This window comes from Diuraphis noxia, unplaced genomic scaffold (assembly GCF_037042655.1).
Source record: "Diuraphis noxia isolate RWA-SAM2 unplaced genomic scaffold, SU_Dnox_SAM2 contig0002, whole genome shotgun sequence".
In the NCBI taxonomy this organism is placed as follows: Eukaryota; Metazoa; Arthropoda; class Insecta; order Hemiptera; family Aphididae; genus Diuraphis; species Diuraphis noxia.
In genome coordinates this window covers 56,937,657-56,959,117 of record NW_028301712.1, presented here as the reverse complement: position 1 = coordinate 56,959,117, position 21,461 = coordinate 56,937,657, and the positions used below count along the sequence as shown (strand labels likewise).

General features: G+C 26.5%; 1 protein-coding gene and 1 long non-coding RNA gene across 4 annotated transcripts; one reads left to right on the top strand and one right to left on the bottom strand.

Annotated features, from left to right (window-relative positions):
* Positions 1–1,018: 1,018 nt before the first annotated feature.
* On the bottom strand, positions 1,019–18,953 carry LOC107173695 (zinc finger protein 474-like). Of its 3 annotated transcripts, none has more exons than XM_089221491.1 (6): positions 18,794–18,953; positions 10,372–10,970; positions 5,502–5,621; positions 4,942–5,043; positions 2,870–3,083; positions 1,019–1,921 (listed from the first exon to the last, which is right to left on the bottom strand). In XM_089221491.1, exons 2-6 carry the CDS (start codon positions 10,858–10,860, stop codon positions 1,770–1,772), a joined length of 1,077 nt encoding a protein of 358 aa, XP_089077617.1. In that variant the 5' UTR covers positions 10,861–10,970; positions 18,794–18,953; the 3' UTR covers positions 1,019–1,769. The 3 variants fall into 3 exon arrangements, with proteins under 3 accessions (XP_089077617.1, XP_089077618.1, XP_089077616.1); XM_089221492.1 differs by having other exon boundaries at positions 18,774–18,952; XM_089221490.1 differs by lacking the exon at positions 18,794–18,953 and adding an exon at positions 12,213–12,480.
* Positions 17,073–20,876, top strand: LOC107173696 (uncharacterized). Its single transcript, XR_016190588.1, has 3 exons — positions 17,073–17,286; positions 20,282–20,347; positions 20,596–20,876. It is a non-coding gene; the product is annotated as an uncharacterized LOC107173696 (long non-coding RNA).
* Positions 20,877–21,461: the final 585 nt, after the last annotated feature.

Sequence of the window (21,461 nt, the reverse complement as noted above, 5' to 3'; positions counted from 1 at the left end):
AATATTCATGTATAACTGTATAAGTAAGCTATTCTCGTTATCTGCAACTTTAAAAAATCACAAATCATCTCAAGTTCAGTTTATGATATTGGATCTAGACATCTAGTTCGTACTTTTGGGTGGTAAAAATCGAAAATTGTCTTTATTTTTAAAATGATCGAGGAAATCAAAAATAATAAAAAAAAATGTTTTAAAATTATTTAGTAACCTTGGTTAGACTGTCTTCACTTGGATTATATTTAATAAATTGTTGTTTTTTTTTTTCTATAAATGTCAATATACAATTATACAATCGGTCAGAAAACTTCCTCTTACACATTTGTATTATATTATATACTTACTTAAAAATATCAACGATACCTTCGTTGTTTTTTATAATATGCTTTTAAAGTTCAAATTTATTTAAAATCACCATTAATTTCAAATTTGTATTTAAGCTTGGGAATTGAATATAATGTCTTTTATACAAGTAGTTCATACTTTTATAGTTTTGTTAAAAAAATTACTGATCGTTTCACGAAAGTTGGTATGCAGATACAATATTTTTACAAAAATGAATTCAACCAACCTGTTAGTGTTACCTAGGTACCTATATTCATAAGCGTGCGTAGGTATTCTTGGCAGGGGAGGCAATACCTTAGCTAAGGAGGTCCAGACTCCAATCCCCCCACCCGATTTCCCCAATTGGTAGGTATAATATTATATTTTAGTGTAGAGGAAAATCTCGCAGGGGAGGCAGCCGCCTCTCCTGCCTCCCCCGTGCGCACGCTTATGCCTATATTGTATATATTACTGCATATAGATACCGTGATTAATGTTAAGTACCTACTTACTACCTATAAACAAATACACATATTTAACAATTTTAAGTTAAGAGGACATTATACCATCATAATACAACGTTGTCTTTATCTTACTCTGACGTCTCACGGGTTCGGAGTTAGACGTCCTCTATTTAATGTAGTGAATTGTACGGTCTGAAATTCTGAATAAATTATTTTACTCAGATAGTCAGATATGTTTCATATAAAAGTTAATTGATATATTTATACAATTTAGAAGAGTATTATATCTAGTGAAGTTCTTAGGTTTAAAAAAAAAAATATTTTATTTATAACTTTTATAGTTATGCCAGTTTTAAAACATAGTTTGCTTTAAAATTAAAATTAAAAAAAAAAAATCATACGAGGTTCACATCTCACTTATAGATACCTAATACCTACCTACTCTTAATGTTACTAACAAATTTTATAATAGATTAATTTGCTCTAATATTAATCATAACAAATGGATTATTCAGAATAACATATATGCGAGTGTAGCGCAGTGACGTATTTAGGGGCGTCAGGGAGGGGGTAGGCTTGGGCCCCGGGTGGTAAATTTTGGAGAGCATTTTGATATAATACGGTACATAGGTCATTTGGGTGGTAAAAAAGTAATTACACTCAGATACTAATGAACTATCATGTTTTTTCTTACTAATACACTTATTGGCTATTGCTAAAGAAATTTGGAAGGTGGCGTTTTTTTTTCCTTACCTGGGAGTTGGGACGCAACATTACTAAATACGTCTCTGGTGTAGGGTCGTCTTAAATTTACACTACATCAAATATTTAAATAATCAAATAACTAACATAATTAAGTACTATAGGTATTAGGTACTTTAACTATACAAAACCTTTTTTCAAAGATAATTAAACTGTGAATAATATTATTTATACATATAATTATTATTATAGACGCTATTAGTTTTAATAATAATATGGTTTTCATTTATTTGTCACTCCTTTACAACTTCTCTGATGCACTTCTAACCTGTCCGGGTCGAATGTCCGTTTGCACCGATCGCACGGAACGAGCTGTGATAAGTACGATTTCCAGTGTTCTTCTCTGGTAGCCTGTTGGTTCACCTTGCCCGTCACTAAAACGTACCGCAACAACGTAGTATTATTATTATGTGACATTTTTAAATAATGTTTGAATCGATAAAATAATAAGTGATAATGAGATTTAAAGGGGCCCATTACAAAAAAGTTTAAGAAGCACTGTATTATGCCATAATATGACATGACTGATGAAAAAAAACATAGGTACCAATTTTTCAGGTATTTTGTAAAGCCTAAAGTTTCATACCTTGGTACAATTTTTAAATTTGTAAGCTACACCTACTTTTGAATGTGTGGAATGTGCAAACACTAATTTTGGAAATAAACATTTCTTAGTGACTACAATAAATTTTCAGTTTTGTAATTTTATAGAAAATTATTCAAGTAGTTATTAGGTACTAATACTAATACTAATTAAGACTTCTTTCAATACGAATAATACGTAGGTACAATAGTATATACACAGTATTAATATATTATGTTGTATAGTAATGTAACAGAAAATAAAATAAAATAATACCAATTATAAAATCTTAGTATGTAAAACTTTAAATTACCCATTGATTTACATTTTTTTTTAGATATATTTGACCACAAAATATTCTTATTTAGGTACATTGAAGTTTGAGTTTTAATAACATATCGATTGCTTAAATCTTATTTTCTTAAATCAATACTGAGACTTATAATTTATGTGGTATAGAGTAGCTAAATAAAAAGTGGATTATGTCAAAATTCACGTTTTTGATATTCATTTTTTTTGTATTTACTTTGACCTTTCTCCCCTCCAAAAAAATCCAACTAGAGACAATATTTTCTTTGAAAAACTAAATTTATAGATAGTGCGTATCACCCTACATCTGCTACTACACTGGCTTATTATAACATTATTATACATCGCATATTATTGTGTTACTGTTGGTACACAACTTTCGTCACACGACAGACGACGCACACAACGGTGGTATGACGACATTATATACCTTCGTCGATGATCACTTCCGGTTTAGTGGGCACAGGTCGTCGGAGATGTGGAGCTAAGCTATCGTTTTCTCGGGTCCACTTGATCAGACACTGAGGTTCGTGAATCCCTATGGATGCTGTCCCAAACAGTCGACCACACACGTAACACGGCGCTGGTTTCTTTTTTGGTCTGTCCATGATCACGGCCGATTTAGCAGCTGGTAACTTTGGTGCCTGTCGAAAACGTTATGCATTATTGTTTGCCATTATTATATTACGCGTAAAAATTTATGACTTGACCAAGTTGACCAGACGAAGCGGTACCGGCTGCACAATATAATAATATACATATATATGAAAATATTATTATTATTTATTATTATATACGATCATCGTCCTTTCCGTGCACCTCGCTGCGTTGACGGTTTCGGAGGACTTATAACAGACTTAGGTTATAGGTCTATTATTATTATGCCTTAATGGCATAAATAATCGATGAATGAATTCGTTATGTTAATGTATTATATTCATATATAACGTGTTGTGTTTATAAATATCTATATGTATGCACTTAATAGCTATAACTACGACGTCACGATTCTTTAAATGTACCTATAGGTACCTACCTACCTACAATAAAATACGCGTATAGCGTTGATTAATGATGACTGGAATACGTTAGCTGTTCGGAATTCGGATAATAAGTTATATTAATTATAGGTATTATATTTTTAATATAATTTGACACTTTTACTGTGAAAATATACATTTTATTTTGGCATGTGAAATAATTTTGCTAGTGTTCTCGAGGGTGGTACTATTGACAGTGGTGGTCGTACGGGGTGGGGAGGCGATGGGTGGATCGCCCCCCCCCTGGTTAAGTATAAAATATAAAATTATTACATGAAATAAATTTTTTTATGACTTCCATTTTTGAATACTTATTGTATTTAATGTGAAAAATATTTCCCCCCCCCTGGAATTGGTCAAGGACCACCACTGACTATTGAGTTAACGATCGGTCATTTTCTATAATTTAATTCCTAGTATGAACATGGTTTATTATGTGAAATTTTTATATTTTTGTGTATTCTGATTGTGTAATGTATAAATCTATTTAAAAATGTGTCAAAAATGTAAATTTAAATATTTAGTTTATTACTAAACCTTACATTTAAGTATATATATATATATATATATATATATATATATATATGTATATTGCCAATTACGTGATTTGATATACCTACCGAATTATAAATTTAGTGCAACTTTTTATATTAGATTTTGAGCAGAGGAAAATATTAAAAACCTATTGTACTTACATTGTTTTCTGTATGTAATATATTATAAATTATAATACCAGTATTTTGGTCAGGTTATATTTTATGGTCACTATCATCACTCGAAATATTTCACGTTTGGCACAATGATATATTAAGGTTAGATATGTATTATGTATGTATTTACGGTTATATAGTTGGTTGACGTATTACATTGTCAAAATCCGCAAAAAAACCTAATATGTATAACACATTTTATTTTTTACTTGCAATAAGTGTAAAATTTATTTTTATATAGATAATATACGTAGGTTCCTATATAATATGCACAGTATACGTGTACATTAAATCTGCATACATTTGATGAAATTACGTAATTGACCTAGACGAAAATTAAAAAAATTATTTACAACATTTGGTAGGTATCCTCAAATATTTTATGGTAATTGTATTATTGGTGTCAGGCGAAAAAAAACAAATTTTTATTACACAATAATAAATGAATGAGCAATTTCTAATTTTAGCAGAAATAAATTTATATTTGTTAATGCCGAAACATCCACTTATTTATTTATATTAAAAATACAGTAAAACTCAAGATGCAATGTATGGTTTAATATAATTGTTTACTTATTGTAAAATTTAAATTAAAAATATTCATCAGTCATCAGTCACTATTCGTTTGATTAGGTACTTATATTATACCTATATATATAATATTATAATAGTTGTCATTTTGTCAAATCTAAAGGTATACTCAGTATTCAGTAACATTTATAATGAATATAGTCAAATTAGCATCCACTTACTGGTACTGTTTTTTTCTTGGATTCAATACAAACTCTTGTGTGGGCTTCAAGTCTGTTTGCTAGGAACTTCCGTTGACAAAAATTGCATGGCACCAAATTTGACTGCAATTATTACATGCATTATTCGGTTATTGTAGGAGTATTGCATTCTTATAAATTAACTCTAGTACATATGTATATATATATATATATTATATAATACAACATAAAATTTCGTAAATTCATCTATGTAGAAATAAGAAAAGCTTTATCATTTTCCTACCATTTGAATTAAAAATTGCCATTGTTTGACTATATATTCACAAGGGAATACCAGTGCACACCTTCATATGTACACCAATGTTTGGGCGTACAAATAAAGTGTATAAGTATAACCAGTTATAATAGTTGGTTATACCATAAATGAATTGACTGCATCATGAGTCATGACTTCTGCCCACATGGCTTTCATTGCACAGTCGGTTTTCAGTTCATCGAACTTCAACTTCAAGTATTGAGTTTTTAAGCTAATATGATTTCGCTAGAAATTATAAATGCATGTAATATTATATTAGACATACCTGCGTGGCTTCCCATGCCAACTGATTCCAGTCATCAACAGAAATAATTTGATTTTCCGGTTTCTTTGGTATAGTTCTTTGTAAATCTTCGGGTAGTCGGGAATTTTCTTGGGTCCATTTCTATTTAAAAAAAAATGCACATATAGTCATCACAATTGCATTTAAATTTTTTTATCTTTTCCATTTACTAATTGTTTGTCCATTAATATAACGATATTATTGTTATATATAGTTCCTATAAAATAAAGATACCTTTATCAGCTATATGTATGTACTATACTAGCGGCACCTTTAGCCCAGGGATGGCGAATCCATAGCACGCAAAGATTTGGGGGCGCGCGAAAAATTAAAATATTTTTACTATGATATGGAAAGAAAAATTCGTTATACTGAGAAATGAATTAGAAGAAATTTAGCGTGGTAGGACGATAGGCGAATTGATCGTAAGCATAGCAGGGAAAAAGATTTTGAAAGTGTGGAATGAAATTCCAAAAGACTATTTATTCCACTTTATAAATAGTAGTATAGTAACTGTTTTATCTGTTGTTTCTTCATCTTATTCATGCGAGTTACTATTTTCAGAAATGAATCTTATAAAATCTGATTTAAGAAATCGACTAACTGATAAATGCAGTGCTGCATGTACTTTATTAAAAATAACTAATTATAAATTATAAATCAAATATCAACGAATTGGCATCAAGTATTCTGTTAGTATTCAACTACAAAAATCACAACAAAATAAATAATCAACAAAGTAATATTATTATGATTGTATAAAGGCACCTATTGTACCTAAACTAAACTTTTTTTACACTAATACCTACACTAATAATTATACAATCAAATTACGATAATTTTTTTTTTACAATACCTACCTATTGAATATAACAAAATATTTTTCATGGCACACTCGAAAAAAAAAAGATAATTTTTGGCATGTAGTGTTCAATATTGGTTTGCCACCCCTGTTATAGCGCATCATCGACCAGAAAAAAAAATTATATAATACAGTGCTATACGGCGTATCTCATAATATTATCTCAATTTTACTATAGGTTCCTCGAATAGTCAAATCATAAGTGAATTGATTTACTTCGCTTTGTGAAATATTTCGACTTATAGATGAGCAAGTCGTGGACTAGAGATAGCAGTTGGTATATTTTTAACGTGCAGATTTAAACTACACTTTATAAACGTTTTAGTTAGGTATATATTATTAATTTTAATCAGAATACTCTATAAGATTTCCATTCAAAATTATTCTAGAAGTTTTTTAGTATTTATTTTAAGCTACAAACATAAATTTGATTTAAGGATTTAGGGATTCATTAATCGAGGTCATAAATGCATTTTAGTGTATTACCTACCTACTCCAACATTTATGATACATTGATACGAAGGTACCATAAAAATACCTTCTAGTCTTCAGCTATCATTTTATCAGTTTAAGCTTTACATTGATCAGTCAGTCAGCCAAGACACATTTGATTATATATATGAAATAGATTTTAGATAGTATGATATATATTATGTTTATTTATGTTTTATAGTTTCAATATCAATTAAAAATTAATAGTATTATACATATTTTATACATCTCAAATAGTAATTTATAGCTAGGGTAGTTACATAAAATACCCTATGAACTATGATAATAATATACACAGCGTATAAAAATAATACAACGAAATATTGTATTGGTTTTATTATGTTTTTTTATTATTCTTATCTTTTGCTGAATAGATTTTAGAACGTAAAATTAAAAAAAATCGCCATTCAAGATTTGTTTTCGTGAAATCGTAATTTCGAGTCTGTGAATAATTATTTAAAGAGATATTTTTTTCGATTTTGTTCAATGGTTTCACTAAAATACTTAACTCTAAATCAAGAAATACTATCAAAAACCGTAAAAATTTTGGTAAACGTGTTTTCAATGGAATTACTCAGAAGAGTATGAGACATTGTCAACGTAACATGTTTGACATTCAAATTTATATACATACGTTTTGACTTTTCTTCAACTTTATAAGCTTAAATAATGAAAAAGTTTTTTACACAGTATTAACGGTTAATATGTCAGTATAGGTATAGTGTAGGGGATATAAGGGTCATGGGTGAACAGGTCAGTGGGAGTTTATGCTACTCCAAATATTTAAATTTTAGGATAATTAATTTAAAGCAGGTTAGATATATTATCATGATTATATCGTAAATAGGTTTTGTTGCGGTCAGTATGGAATGTTATATTGTTATGACGTTTCCAATATTCAAGGTCTGTACGACCATACTCTATCTAATAGTAGGTAACTGTTTTTGTTTGAAAATCACTCAAGTGATTCTTTTATTACTGCTATATACTCTCCACAATATGTCAATATATATAATGTATAATATATTAATATCATGTTATATTACATATACATGATATATTATATAAAAATGCACAGTACATAATATATTCATGTATTCCCTTGTAAATCCTTCACTTGTATTTATTTTATTTTATAATTTTATATCGATATAATTGATAACTTATTAATTTACAATAAAAACATGAAAAAAAATTAGGTGTATAATAAGATTTATTATTTTTATTTAGATTTTAAGTATATAATATTGTAAATAAGTACTATTTTTCAAATTGCTTAAAAAGTGATATACAAATTCCCGTTGGCTGTAAAGTGTAAGTACCTACCATGAAACTCTCATATAGCGAACTTGCTTTTGAAAAAAATTTTCTGTACAATAATTTATTTTTGAGATCCATGACCACTTTCATTGCAATTCACGAGTAAATCATATTTAACGAATTCCTCTATATTACAATATTTTTCTTGTTCCCCGCCGTGTGACTTAGTTATAGGGAAGTTTCGCACTATATATCATGGATTTTACAACTTAAGCCTTCTGTACAAAAATGTTGTGAGAATAAATATAGTCAACAGCCCTTATTATTGTAATTAAATTGTCACCTAAAACATGTAAATTTTAAGTAATAGTATAATGTAAAATGTAAATTATGTATAAAGCTAATGGCCCATGTCGCCGAAGCTATAAAGATCAATAAAAAAAAAAAAAAAAATGTTGTGATGGTACAATTAAACAAGCAGTGTTATTACTGTCCATCGAAACGAACTCTATAGCCTATAGGTATTCTATATTTTAATAGCGTTCTCTATCAATAGAATGATTGTAATTTGAAAAAATAATTAATGCCATTCTAATTTAAAACTTATACAATATTTATTTCATTAATAACCAATTAAATTTTAACCAATCGCATTTTTTTCTTGTTAATTATAGCATTTTTGTATTAATTTAATAATTTGGAAATGTATCTACCTGAATAATTCTTAAATATATTAATATGTTATTAAGTACAACATATAAATTGTTAAATAATGATTAGAAAGAGTGATTATTTGATTCATCATTGAGTATAAAGACGATTTCGTCAACTTGAATTACATAATAAGTATAGGTAAGACAAGTAATAGTGTTATTAAGTCCGATTAATTGAGTTCGGTATTATAATTTTATTGATACCGGTGGCTTATTGCAAAAACTACTTGTTATGTTTAACATCCTCTTTTAAACAATGGGAGTAGCGTTCCAAAAACCATATTATAGATGTATTACGGACTTCCTGGGCAAGCAACTATAATATTATATAGGTGAACACCGCACCCATTATTATTTCGCTCTCACATTGGTTACATTGTATTTTGACGATGTAAACTGTGTATAATATAAACTATACTAAACATAGAAGTACAGTTGAGATTGTAAAAGAAAAAACTTGCGAACTAAGATTCAACTTTCCTGTATAGATACTTTGAAAACGAAAGAAAACTGTACAAATTAATGGTTTTTTATTAAACATCGTGGGTACACGCTTCCCACGTTTAACCTATATTCAACTGAGAATACATTCCGACATTCGAGGTATATCCGGTAGTTTTATAATGTTATATTTTGTTTGATGCTTAATCAAAACCATGAGTTAATATTTAAACTTATACCTAGTTAAAAACTCTTGTTACAATTTTAAAATGGCCAAATATAATTATCAATTTTTTTTTTATATAAAAATCATAAATAACACTTGTACACCTATACATTCAATATTTTAAAAATTAGTTTAATATTGTTTATTAATATAAAAGTAATAAATAGTGTAATAATAGTATAGGTACCTATACGGCTATACATCACTATACATATTATAATAAATTCTATAAAGTATAATATTATATAATATGTCATTATATTGTATACAACAACGGTTTATACCTATACGTCCTATACCTATTATTATTTATCATATACATGATGTATATATGACTATCGTCACGAAGGATAATTCATCAATGTTTGTTTAAAAATGCAAAACATAGATAAAAAATAATAATCAAACAAACGTAATAATAAAGGATGCGATATTTCAAGTTCAAGGGCAATAAATAATTATATAGTGTTGGTATATCCAACAAAAATATAAATGTTTGATAAATCGAATAAATTATTTTGTTCTTTTTGTAGGTAATCTAATATAATTTTTTACCAACTTTTTTGTTTTTAATTTTTCATGTACCTAACCTAACTTAATGCAATTTTGTAGATTGTTTTTCCTTTTACCTATATACGGCTATACCTATGATTATAATATTTTAATTGGATACCATGTGATAAATTGAAGTAAATTTATTCGTGTTTTCTAAGAATTAAATAGTCAAACTTTTAAACACGACATCTATAGTATTACCTAAAATAAAACTATTTCCAATAAAAGGTTAATATTTTCGTATTCTTTGTACCCATAGATAACTTGGGGGCGTTGCATTGTGGAATAATTATTATAGCGTACCTTAAGACATTGAGGTTCGTGAAATGGCAACGAAGCAGTACCAAATTCTTTACCACATAAATAGCACAAAACAAGCCTTTTCTTCCTTGCAGATCCAACGGCTGTTGGAACCCATTTTTCTGGTCGATATTCTTCGGTTTTTTTTTCTATATTCTCGCTAATAATATTTTGTTTAACGTTTTCCTGGTCGTTTGACGGAGATGCCATCTTTTGTGTACGTTGCCGTATTGGTGGAGTTGGGGCAATTGGTTTTACTTTAATCGGTAAATGACTTTTCCGATTCTTCGGTGTCTGTTTGGATACTTCTGGCAAGCTTAGCACACTTTTTCGGTCCTTGGTTTTGATCCGGTATGTTCTAGTGTTAAATTGTTGACAAACAGGACGTTTTGTAGTTGATGGCCGTACTTCCGTTCCGCTCTCTGTTCGCTTGTCCAACAACAGTGGTTTATCCAACGTGGTGGCTGTGTTTGGGCGCCTTGACATACCCATAACTTCCTGTTCAGATTTTATTGCCTCTTTCGACTTTTTTTTTGCTGATGTCTTCTTTTGGACGGATGATTTTACAGCTGAAGTTGCATCCTTTGAAATGGTCTTCAGTCCTAAATAAATGGGCACCATAATACTTACATTTTATTTTCATAATAAATATTCAATATTCAATTAAATATACATTGTACTATTTTTGTACGTGCATTACTATATTTATATATAATTGTATATTTCAACATTTAACGTACACATAGAATTTAATATACTTTCACTAAGACGAAATTATTAGAAAAATCAACATTATAAACAGTCATTTTTTTTAGTACGTAAATTTTATAACCTTCATCATTATGCCACTATTCGTAGTTCAATAACTTGAATTTATTTTTAATGTTAAGTTTTATTATAATACCTATTATTGTTATTTTACAGTATATATTTAATAATGGTTCACTTTTTGTAGGTATTTATTGCTTTTTTTTACTATATAGTATATATAACTGTGTACCTATTATTTCAATTTAGTCATACATTTAGGACAATGAATTTAATGTTATTATGGAAAAGTGGATACTTTTTTTATAGTTGTGTAGAATTATTAGGTTTCTACCTACGTGTGTATTTGAATTTTAAAAATTAAATTTGTATCCAATTTCTACTGCACAAAGAATACGTTACCATGGATAATATTTTAGTTTGTTGATATTGTATAAAAAATCAATGTATTAACCAACTATCTAAACTTTTGTCCATAATTAGTAAAAAATACAAACAAATAATAGATATATTATTAAATAAATAAATACTAATATGTTATGTTAATAATGCTGACATTTATTTTACAATTGCATATTTTTCAAGTATTATATATTGAAAGTTACGTACCTATACTTACCTTTCTTATTATGAATGAAAATACAGTTTTTAAATTTTATTACAGTAATATATCTGTTGGTATAGGTACTTAATAAAAACGATGTTGAAATAAATTATTATTAATTAAAAAATATATAACTGACATTTATTAATTTAATAAAACTAATAAATCCAATTTTTAATTTTTATCACCGTTTGTTAAAACTAACTCAAGTTTTATTTTCTTAGTCTTAAAAATTGTTCAAGTTATAGTTCAAATATTCTGTTTATGCATTTGCTCAACTTGTTCTGTGTAGGGGACATAATTATGTAATATGTAAAAAATACATGAATATCCTATATTATGTACACAACAACCACATAACAATATTTTCAAGTAATGAAACTAATCGCAATTTTAATATATAATTTACATAATTATATTAAAATTATTAAATATATGTATATATAATACTTTTAGAAACTAATCAACTAACTTGAAAGCATCATTTTCTTGAACATGGTGGGAAATTTTTTTGATTTTAGAGATGTTGTTGTAGTAGTGGCATTATCCATAGGATTGTACGTATTTTTTTAAAACATTTAACACAACAGTAATAAATACAGTTTAATAAATTTAAGATTTTATTTTTAAGTTTGTTTATATTTCATTATAAATCACTTGTAAAAGCGTTAGATTAAAAAAATTATCATTACTCATCATCAAACGTCAGTCTGTGACCACACGCAAAACGTAACTGAAAACACACACGACCGATACTAGTACCGATAAAGTATAAACTACGCCTTTCGCATTCTGTACGTAGGTATCTGTATTTTCCAGATATACCTAGTTAGTATAATGCAGTTCATATAGATTCTGATTTAATATAAATATATTTTATTTTTGTGAAGATTTATGTTTTATGTGAAATTTTTCTTTATCTAATCAAATGTATAAACTGCAATATTGATTTAAAACGAAAAATGTTTTATCATGCGAATAACACAAATAATCTGAGATTTTAGAATTAAATATCAAGTAAAAAGAATTTTATGGTTCAAATTTGTAATTTTATTGTATTGAATATTCATCATAAGATAATTATGATTAAAATTATATATTTAAGTAAAGTTCACGAGAAATGGATAATTACACTAAGTTAAAATTATAAATTAAATAAACTTATTGTCTTTTGTCGCGTGACACACTTTGATCTTAAAGTGAATATAATGTGGATTTTGAATATTATTAGAAAGAAAAAAAACAATAAAAGTTAGTTTGATTAAAAATTGTATGAAAACTAGTTAATAATTATTTGGAACATTTTTTTTACTTCACTATTCAATATTCATTATTCGTACATTTTCACCAATAAGTGTTCAATTTTCTTAGTTGTTATCAATATTAGTTCATATCGATTGATGGTTTACTTAGAGTGTTGAAGTAATATTTTTAGTTTAAAACAAAAGTAAAAGTGATGAGAATTTACTTTAGTGATTGTTTCCGTTATTAGTGAAGGTTAATTATATTCTGAACATAAATAATGCTTGTACTTTTTGTAGGAAACTACAAATAGTTCAAGGATGTATATGTACTTTGAAGTAGGCTATAACAGTATGGGCCAAAGAACGTGTTTCATTGGTCTATTTTACAAAGGCTTATTGGGTGAATTGTTGGGATCTTTAGAGTCAATCCAACTGCTGAACTGCGTCTCCAAACAAAACGTTTAAATATAAATATATTTATTTATAATACATTTTTTTTTTTAGTTTCTTACCCGCAACAACTGTTCTGCCAGTCTCAAGCAGTGGTACAATTCTCCCTTATGTGATTTTTTTTAAATATAAATCCTACGTAATATGTAATTTCACAATTTCAATTAATTTGTAACTAACCTAACCTGTAACTTCAGGTATCAGTATTTTTTTTATAAATCCCTTTCCCAATATAAATAGTTATTTATGCAACAGACAACTAGTAACTACCTTGCAAGTTCTAAGTAATATGCTTGATGGTGACCGAGGTAATTACTTATATTGTAAAAAACCAAAAGCCACTAGAGAAACAAGTATTAATTATTTGTAAACGCGGTAATCAAAATATTTACCTAACTAGAAGATCTAAAATTAAGCCACTGAACTAGTTAAATTAAATAACATAATTATGAAAAAACATTGATCTAATTAAGGGACGTAGTGTTGTACTTTCCTCAAAATGCGTATTAATCTTAAAGGTGTCATGGATATGACAAAATCACAATTAGAAATTAACTTTGAGTCCTTTTTTAAAGGTCAAAGGAGTAATATTTGATAATTGTTTTATACAAACGTATAAAAAAATGTGGTTGTACGTATTTTAAAATTCATAAAGTCACAATACGTAAAATGCCTACCTATACCTTATAACTGATTCTAAATCAATCACGCAAGCTTATAGTTTTTAATAAATAGTTGTATGTTAAATATTTATTATTTTAGATTTTTATAATAACCACTGTCCACCTTATCCATGTACCATAACTGTAATAAATAATAATACAACAATATAGTGATATATAATATTAGCATTATTAACATATAATACAGTCACTACCATTTATAATGACGTCGATCTTAACGACATACGGGGTATAACAACGTTAATCTCAATATCCTGGCAAAATTCTGTTTATTTATTCGTATACATTTACATAACGACGTATTTTTTACATACCCTTGATCGTGTAATAGTTATAGATGTTACTGACTATATTTATGTTTGGTATACACATTCTTGAAATTTAAATCTACAAGGCAACAAAATATACATTTTCATACAACTTCAATATAATTTTAATCATTATCGATGTAAATCACTCACGTTATAACTGACACAGTGATACATTATGTACAACTTATGTTAATATACCTACGTTTTTTTATAAACATTGATGTCAAAACCAAAACAATCTAAAACCACAACAATTAATAATATATGGTAAATAATTTAACAAGGTGAATACATTAAAACAATAGTCCTTTGTGTAATTTGTGATATATATACCTATGTATCTATATCCATGTATCACGTACATTATATTATTAATGCATAACTACTCGTTAATGGAGTTTAAGATTTTGTGGTTAAATTATTAGGTAAACCTAATGTATCTATACATAATACATTTGTGATTCATCCTATTCTTTACTATTTTCCATTATTAGTAAATATATTAGATATAATTGGTTTTTTTTTCCTTTTGCAATGTATTTTTGATTACGAATAAAAGACATTTTTTGTGTATAATATAACATACAAAGATATAGTAATTTATTAAGAACCCGGCTTTTAAATTTTAATTAAAAGTGAAATTATAAATCATTTCTTTAAACCTTTAATCGTGACATATTTTGATGTTTGATACTCATCAGTCATTACTCATTAGTTGTTAATAATTAATACTTTTAGTAGCTATAGAGCTTATAACTTAATAATTATAACGGACATTTGGTTGAATTTTTGGTGTTAACTACATGCATTCCAGATTTTATTTAATAAGTAAATTGCGTCTGGATCTAAAATCTCAAAAATTAGGTCACATAGCCACTTAACTCCACTAAACCTTTTCAATTCCAAACAGAATAATGATTTAATAATGATGTGTTTTTTGTGTCTATCATAATTTATTCATATTTCATACTGTCATAATATCATCACACTTTTGGGCAGAAGAAATAATTATTATTCCTAATTTATACAGCAACTTTTCTAGCAAGTGAATCTTTGTTGAATTGTTGGTACTTTGAGGGTAAAAAGTAAAAAATTCCCTAAAATAAATTTTTTAAGCATTGGAAAAATCAAAAAAAAAAATTAAAAATAAACGAAAAATATGGATTTTGATGTAAAAACAGTATTTGAAAAAATTAATTTTATTTTTTGGTATAACTAAAAAATTACCCGTAGTTATACATTTAATTTTCACAGAATGTTTATATTTACATTTTCCACACACCATTAAGTTTTTAAAATATTTTGGTTCTTTTTGAAGATATTTATACGAATAATAAAACATTTCGATTTTTATTAGTCTATTATTGTCTATTAAATATTTTTCACTCGGTCAAAAAAATTGAATATTTATTACAAGGTCCCTCATAAGATGTTATTACTTATTAGTGTAATTGAAAAAATAAATAAAATAAGGAGTAAATTAGCAATAATTTTTATGAGAATCTGATGTTAGAATTAGTCAAAATAACCAGAATTCGCTAATAATTTTGAGTTCAAAATTTGCTTTTTATATATCAAATTTTAAATTTTAATACAAGATTATCCACAAGCTTGATAAGCTTAAGTAACAAAAAAAAATCATTGGAAAATCAAATTAATAATAAATTAATATTATATTGTATTCACACAAAGACATTTTAAAATGTAATGTTTTTACCTAAAAGTAAATATACTAATAGGTAAACCTACATTAAGTGTTATAAATGATATAGTAAAATGAATTATTTTTAAAGCAATAGGTATTATAAATAATATAACATAAAATATACTTATTATGTCAGATTTTTGTGAGAAATGTATTTAATTTAACGGCTCAATAAAATATAATGGATCAATCATTGGACACGAAACCATATGTTTAAAGGCCCATTGGCTCACTAATAATTCGTTAAATATTTAGTGATTGTTCATGAAACCTGGCATTGGTAATATACGATGACAAAATCGTCTTCCCTTAGAATCATTTTTCGTATCCAATGAATATTAATTTATCATTCAATAATTCAAATTTAGTACACACATTACACTGATACTTTTTGCACAATGACGAGGTACACCAACTGTACAGCATAGCGATTACCTATTTTTCCAATTTGTATGTATCTATATTCTGTATATTTAAATATTTTGTTAACATTTACAACTTAAATATTTTATTATAAAACTTAAATTATATAATAGTAAACAGTTAATGACTACGTGAAAACTAATATAGGTATATCATTTAGTACCTATTTATAATGTAATTATTATATATATAATATTAAGTACAACCAACCTGCTAATAACCATTGATTTGTTGGCTTTTATTTATTATTTTATTTTCTAAAACCCATATTATTAATCAAATATACCAAACACCAATTCAAAATTATTTTTATAGGCGATAGCGGCAGGTATTTAAGCGAATTTAAATCTATTTAATATTTATAAATATGAATTAAAGATAAGAAAGTTATATGATCTCATTATTTATGTTTTACATCTAACTGTTCAAAGGTCAAAAAATAGTATAACACTCATGACTCTAATATTATAAAAAGATTTAAGTCATAATTGTATATAGGTACTTATAGGTAAATATTATTGAATGCTGCATCTTGCCATTAGTACATATTATTTCATTGAACTGCAAAGTTGGTAAAATGTTAAATTTTTTTCTTAAGTTTTCTTTTATGGATAAATAAGTCAATATACATAATGACAATGTGACAACAAAAATATACATGCCTTCTATATAATGTGTCTATATGTGTGAGTACAAGAATCAAGTAATAAAATCAGAAAAATAAATTATGGTAAGTCATAACTCATTAATAATAGTTAAAGGTACCTTATACAAAAAAAGAAAAACAATTTTTATTTGTTATTCAAAAATATACTTTTAAAGTGTTAATTTTATTTGATGGTTTTATTATATATTTAAACCAATTATTTTAATATTTCAAATGTACATTTATTTGAATTTTTTTATACAAGAAATTGATTGTTAAACTTAACTGTTCATTTTAAGAGTACGCCATACGCGCTATGTTATCTCTATTTCAAAAACTTATAAGGTACAACATAAATAAATTGCTTTCGGCAGAACAAATTTTGTGTTGTCAGCTTCAATACTATAGTGAATTAACCTATTATAAATTAAATTACTTAAATTTAAGAATATTATCTGAGGTTGTAAAAACACGTTTGGCTTTTTGCGTTATTTTAATAAGTTATAAAGTCAATAATTATGTGTAAACAAAATATTGCAACTAAAATATAAGTCATAACTTGATTAGAATATAAAACTATCGTAAAATACAACGTATAGTTATAACTTTATAAGCACAGATAACCACAGATTTTTAAGGTTGACAATGATTTAAATCACTTTAATATTAATCCTAACAATACAAAATTGGTTCTGCTAAACCTGAACACAAATTTTCTATGTATGCGTTCGTAAGATGGAGTAACACATTTATAAATGCTGTTATGGAGTATGTTTTTTTATTTTTTTATGAGCTCTTTATTGAGAAATCATCTTATTTTAATCATTTCAGGAAACATTTGTATTAGCTAAAATAAATTAAAATATACCATATTGAAAATTAACAGTCTAAAAAATATCGTATAATAAATTGATATGCTCGTATTTCATATTAAATAAAACTTTTAAGTTTTATAGTTAAAAGTAATTAGTAGCGTATCTTTTGGATGATATTGGCTGAGTATAAAAATTAAGTTTTATATCCAGTGGTGATAAATAATTCATGTAATATGGTTATTAGTTATTATCTATTGGTTGATATTTTATTAAATATTGTGATGCATGAAAAGGGTGGGAGAGTATCACGTCATATATTTTTATATACAGATTTAACTGTATATAAGTTTATTGTGTTTCAGGTAAATGGCTATATTATATAGTATTAAAAATGTTGATTCACAATACATATTAATAGTATCCAAATCCATGTACAATTTATAAATATATTTTTTTGTACACAAATTGTGTTAAAATTAGTCAAAATTACAAACTGCAAGAACCAGTTGAATAGGTATACGGATTTTTGAGATAGGTGGGAAAAAAAGTAAAAAAAAAACAATATTAACGTAGTTAATGGTATAACTGTTTTCTTCCATTTTTATAAATTTAAAACTCAGCACAGTAGATTCATAGATGTTATGAACTGTACATGGAATAAATAGCTAAAAAACTCATTATATTAATATATATTATACCTGTTTAACAAAAAACATAATCAGCGGAATCGATAAATCTTCGGAAAAAAATATTTACCTGTAACGGCTGTAACTCACCAGTGATGCATGGATTATCAAAATCTAACCATGTTGGTTTTTGTATCGCTGATCATAATAACATAATTTATTTAAAATTTTTCGTGAGCACTTAGTTAATTTGTATTTTTATTTTAAATGTCGATAATATTTCGTGGAACCACTGTAGAAGACTATTGTTTTTACGCTGCGTATTGACGTATAATATACAATAAGTGATGATTAGGTTAGGTTAAAATTTATTTTTGATGTTCTCAATTAATTTATGTGAATATACATTTGTATAAAATCAGCATAATAATTCAAAAGTATGTATGTTTATGATCAATGATTACCCATCCCCTCTAAATACGTAACTGCTCAGAGTTCATATTTTGTATTACCTAATCTTACAAAAACTTACAACACAAACTATGTAAATATTTATAATATATTAATCATGTGGTATCGACAAACTACATAATACTGATACAGTATTAGTACGATTTGTGTTGTTACTACTGTTACTGCGTGTCTACTTTTTAAAAATGTATAGAATTATTATGATAGATTAGATTGTTAGATAGGTTTACTTACTGTATATTATTTTAGATTCTGAACAGAGCGAGGAATGTATTGGTTTTACCATGATGTGTGTGTGTGTGTTTTTTATTTTTGTGTCTGTCATCACGTTTTGGGGCAGTAAAAGTGCTTCGATTTTCGACTTCAGTACCTCGTTCAATCAGAAAGTGAATCTAGTTGGTACTTTGGGAGATAGATCAAAATTAAAATCTTCTCAATATTTTTTTAAATAATCGGGATAAACAAACTAAAAGATAAGGGGAAAACGGGAAATTTTACGCACAATCAGTTTTCGACAAAATCGATTTTGGTTTTTGACGTAACTTTAAAACAAATGACCATAGATACATGAAATTTTCACCGAATGTTTATAATTTATATAAGTATATTCTATTCACTATGCAATTTTCAAAAAGCATTTTTGACTTAAGTTGAACTATTTATAGTTATATGCAATTTTCGATCATCATTAGTTTTTTTTTAAATTAATATCGATAAAAATTTATTTGTTGGGTAGAAAAACTTGAAATTTTAATGCAAGGCTCCTAAGATGTTTTTACAATAGCGGTTGAAAAATAAAAGAAATATATAGTCACAATTTTTTTTTTTATAAGCATTCGTAGTTTGAATTTTGACAACATACGTAAAAATCATGATAATTTGTAAATTATTTTGAGCTAAAAATGCATAAAAAATTTTCTTTTTAAATCCAAGATTTGAAAATTTTTAATAATCTATAATATATCCTAGGCAGATAAACCATCTCCGCTCAGAATCGTTTTTCGTATACAATGATATAGTATCATTGGATTCAAATTTAATTCCATCCATTAAAGTAACCCACTGGTAACCTACTGTACACTGTATAGCATAGCGACATCCACGACTTACCCGCTTTTTTATAAATGTACTTATATAAATTGTTTTATTCTATAACTATTATTTTAGGTCGACGGTATAAAAGACAAATGTTTACGCTCTGAGGATGAAGATATTATAACACATACAAAAAAGGTAATATGTCAACTATTCAATATTATTTAGGATTTAAGTAATTCAAGGAAAAAATAATTAATCTATCTATAAAGTATGTATATTTCATTTTAATTTATTTAAGTGAATTTTCAAGGGTGACACATATTGCATTTTTTATACATATTATGTGATTTATATTATAATACTAAATTACATATACAGCTAGGAAGTAAGCAGATAAATTATAAAACGTATTTGTTATATTACCTATATACTTTTTTTTTTAGAAAAAACAGAAATTAAAATTGTTGAAAAGCGGAAATAGCATAAAAATGAACGATAGAGTAATACATTACTTAATTACGAAAAATAATCAACATCTGAGCAGCACCGGTATAACAGGGAAAATTCCGGTATTAATAATTTTTCCATTGATGGTTTTGATTTTTTTACTTCTAATGATATATTTATAAATTTTTCTATTATATAATGTAATTGCTATTTTACTCATCATAACTATTCATGTAAATCTTATTGTTTCATACAAATATATGATTTATTAAATTTAGTATCATGTTATAATGTATTGTATTGGTGTCAATTTTTTTTAAACATGATTTATAAATAAATTTTAAGCGAAATTTAATATTTCAAGTTGTCTAATAAGTTGCCTATTTGAAAAATGTTCAGGTGTCATTAAATGCATCTAAATAATGGATTATTTAAACATTCTAGACCAGTAATTCTTAACCTTTTTAGAACCACGGAACACTTATAATTTTATAAAATTTTTGCGAAGCACTAGGTCGTAAAGACGTAACACAAAACAATACTTTTCATTTTTTTTTTTTTTTTTTTATAAAATTACATACATACTCGTATTGTGTTGTACTAAGTACAATTATTAAAAACAATGAAACCGAAAATTAAACTATACCAATTTTATGATTTTTTCACAAACTTTGAAATTTTGGCAGAACACTTTCTAATAGTTAGACTAATATCGAACTAATGTAACGAATTCTCTATTTTAATAGTGAATTTTACTTCTATTTCTATACAAATATACAATATTTAAGAATCGAGAAAGTCCATATTTAATTTTGTTATTTAATAAAATCATGCAAATTTATTCTCAATATTTTCATATTGT

Excerpts from the sequence above, each read along its gene's own strand:
- LOC107173695 (XM_089221490.1), bottom strand. The coding sequence starts at position 12,291 with ATGGATAATGCCACTACTACAACAACATCTCTAAAATCAAAAAAATTT. Across the intron at positions 3,084-4,941 it reads CCAAGAAAAAAACAGTACCA|GCACCAAAGTTACCAGCTGC; the intron begins GTAAGTGGATGC and ends CGTTTTCGACAG. Across the intron at positions 1,922-2,869 it reads GGAAGTGATCATCGACGAAG|TGACGGGCAAGGTGAACCAA; the intron begins GTATATAATGTC and ends GGTACGTTTTAG.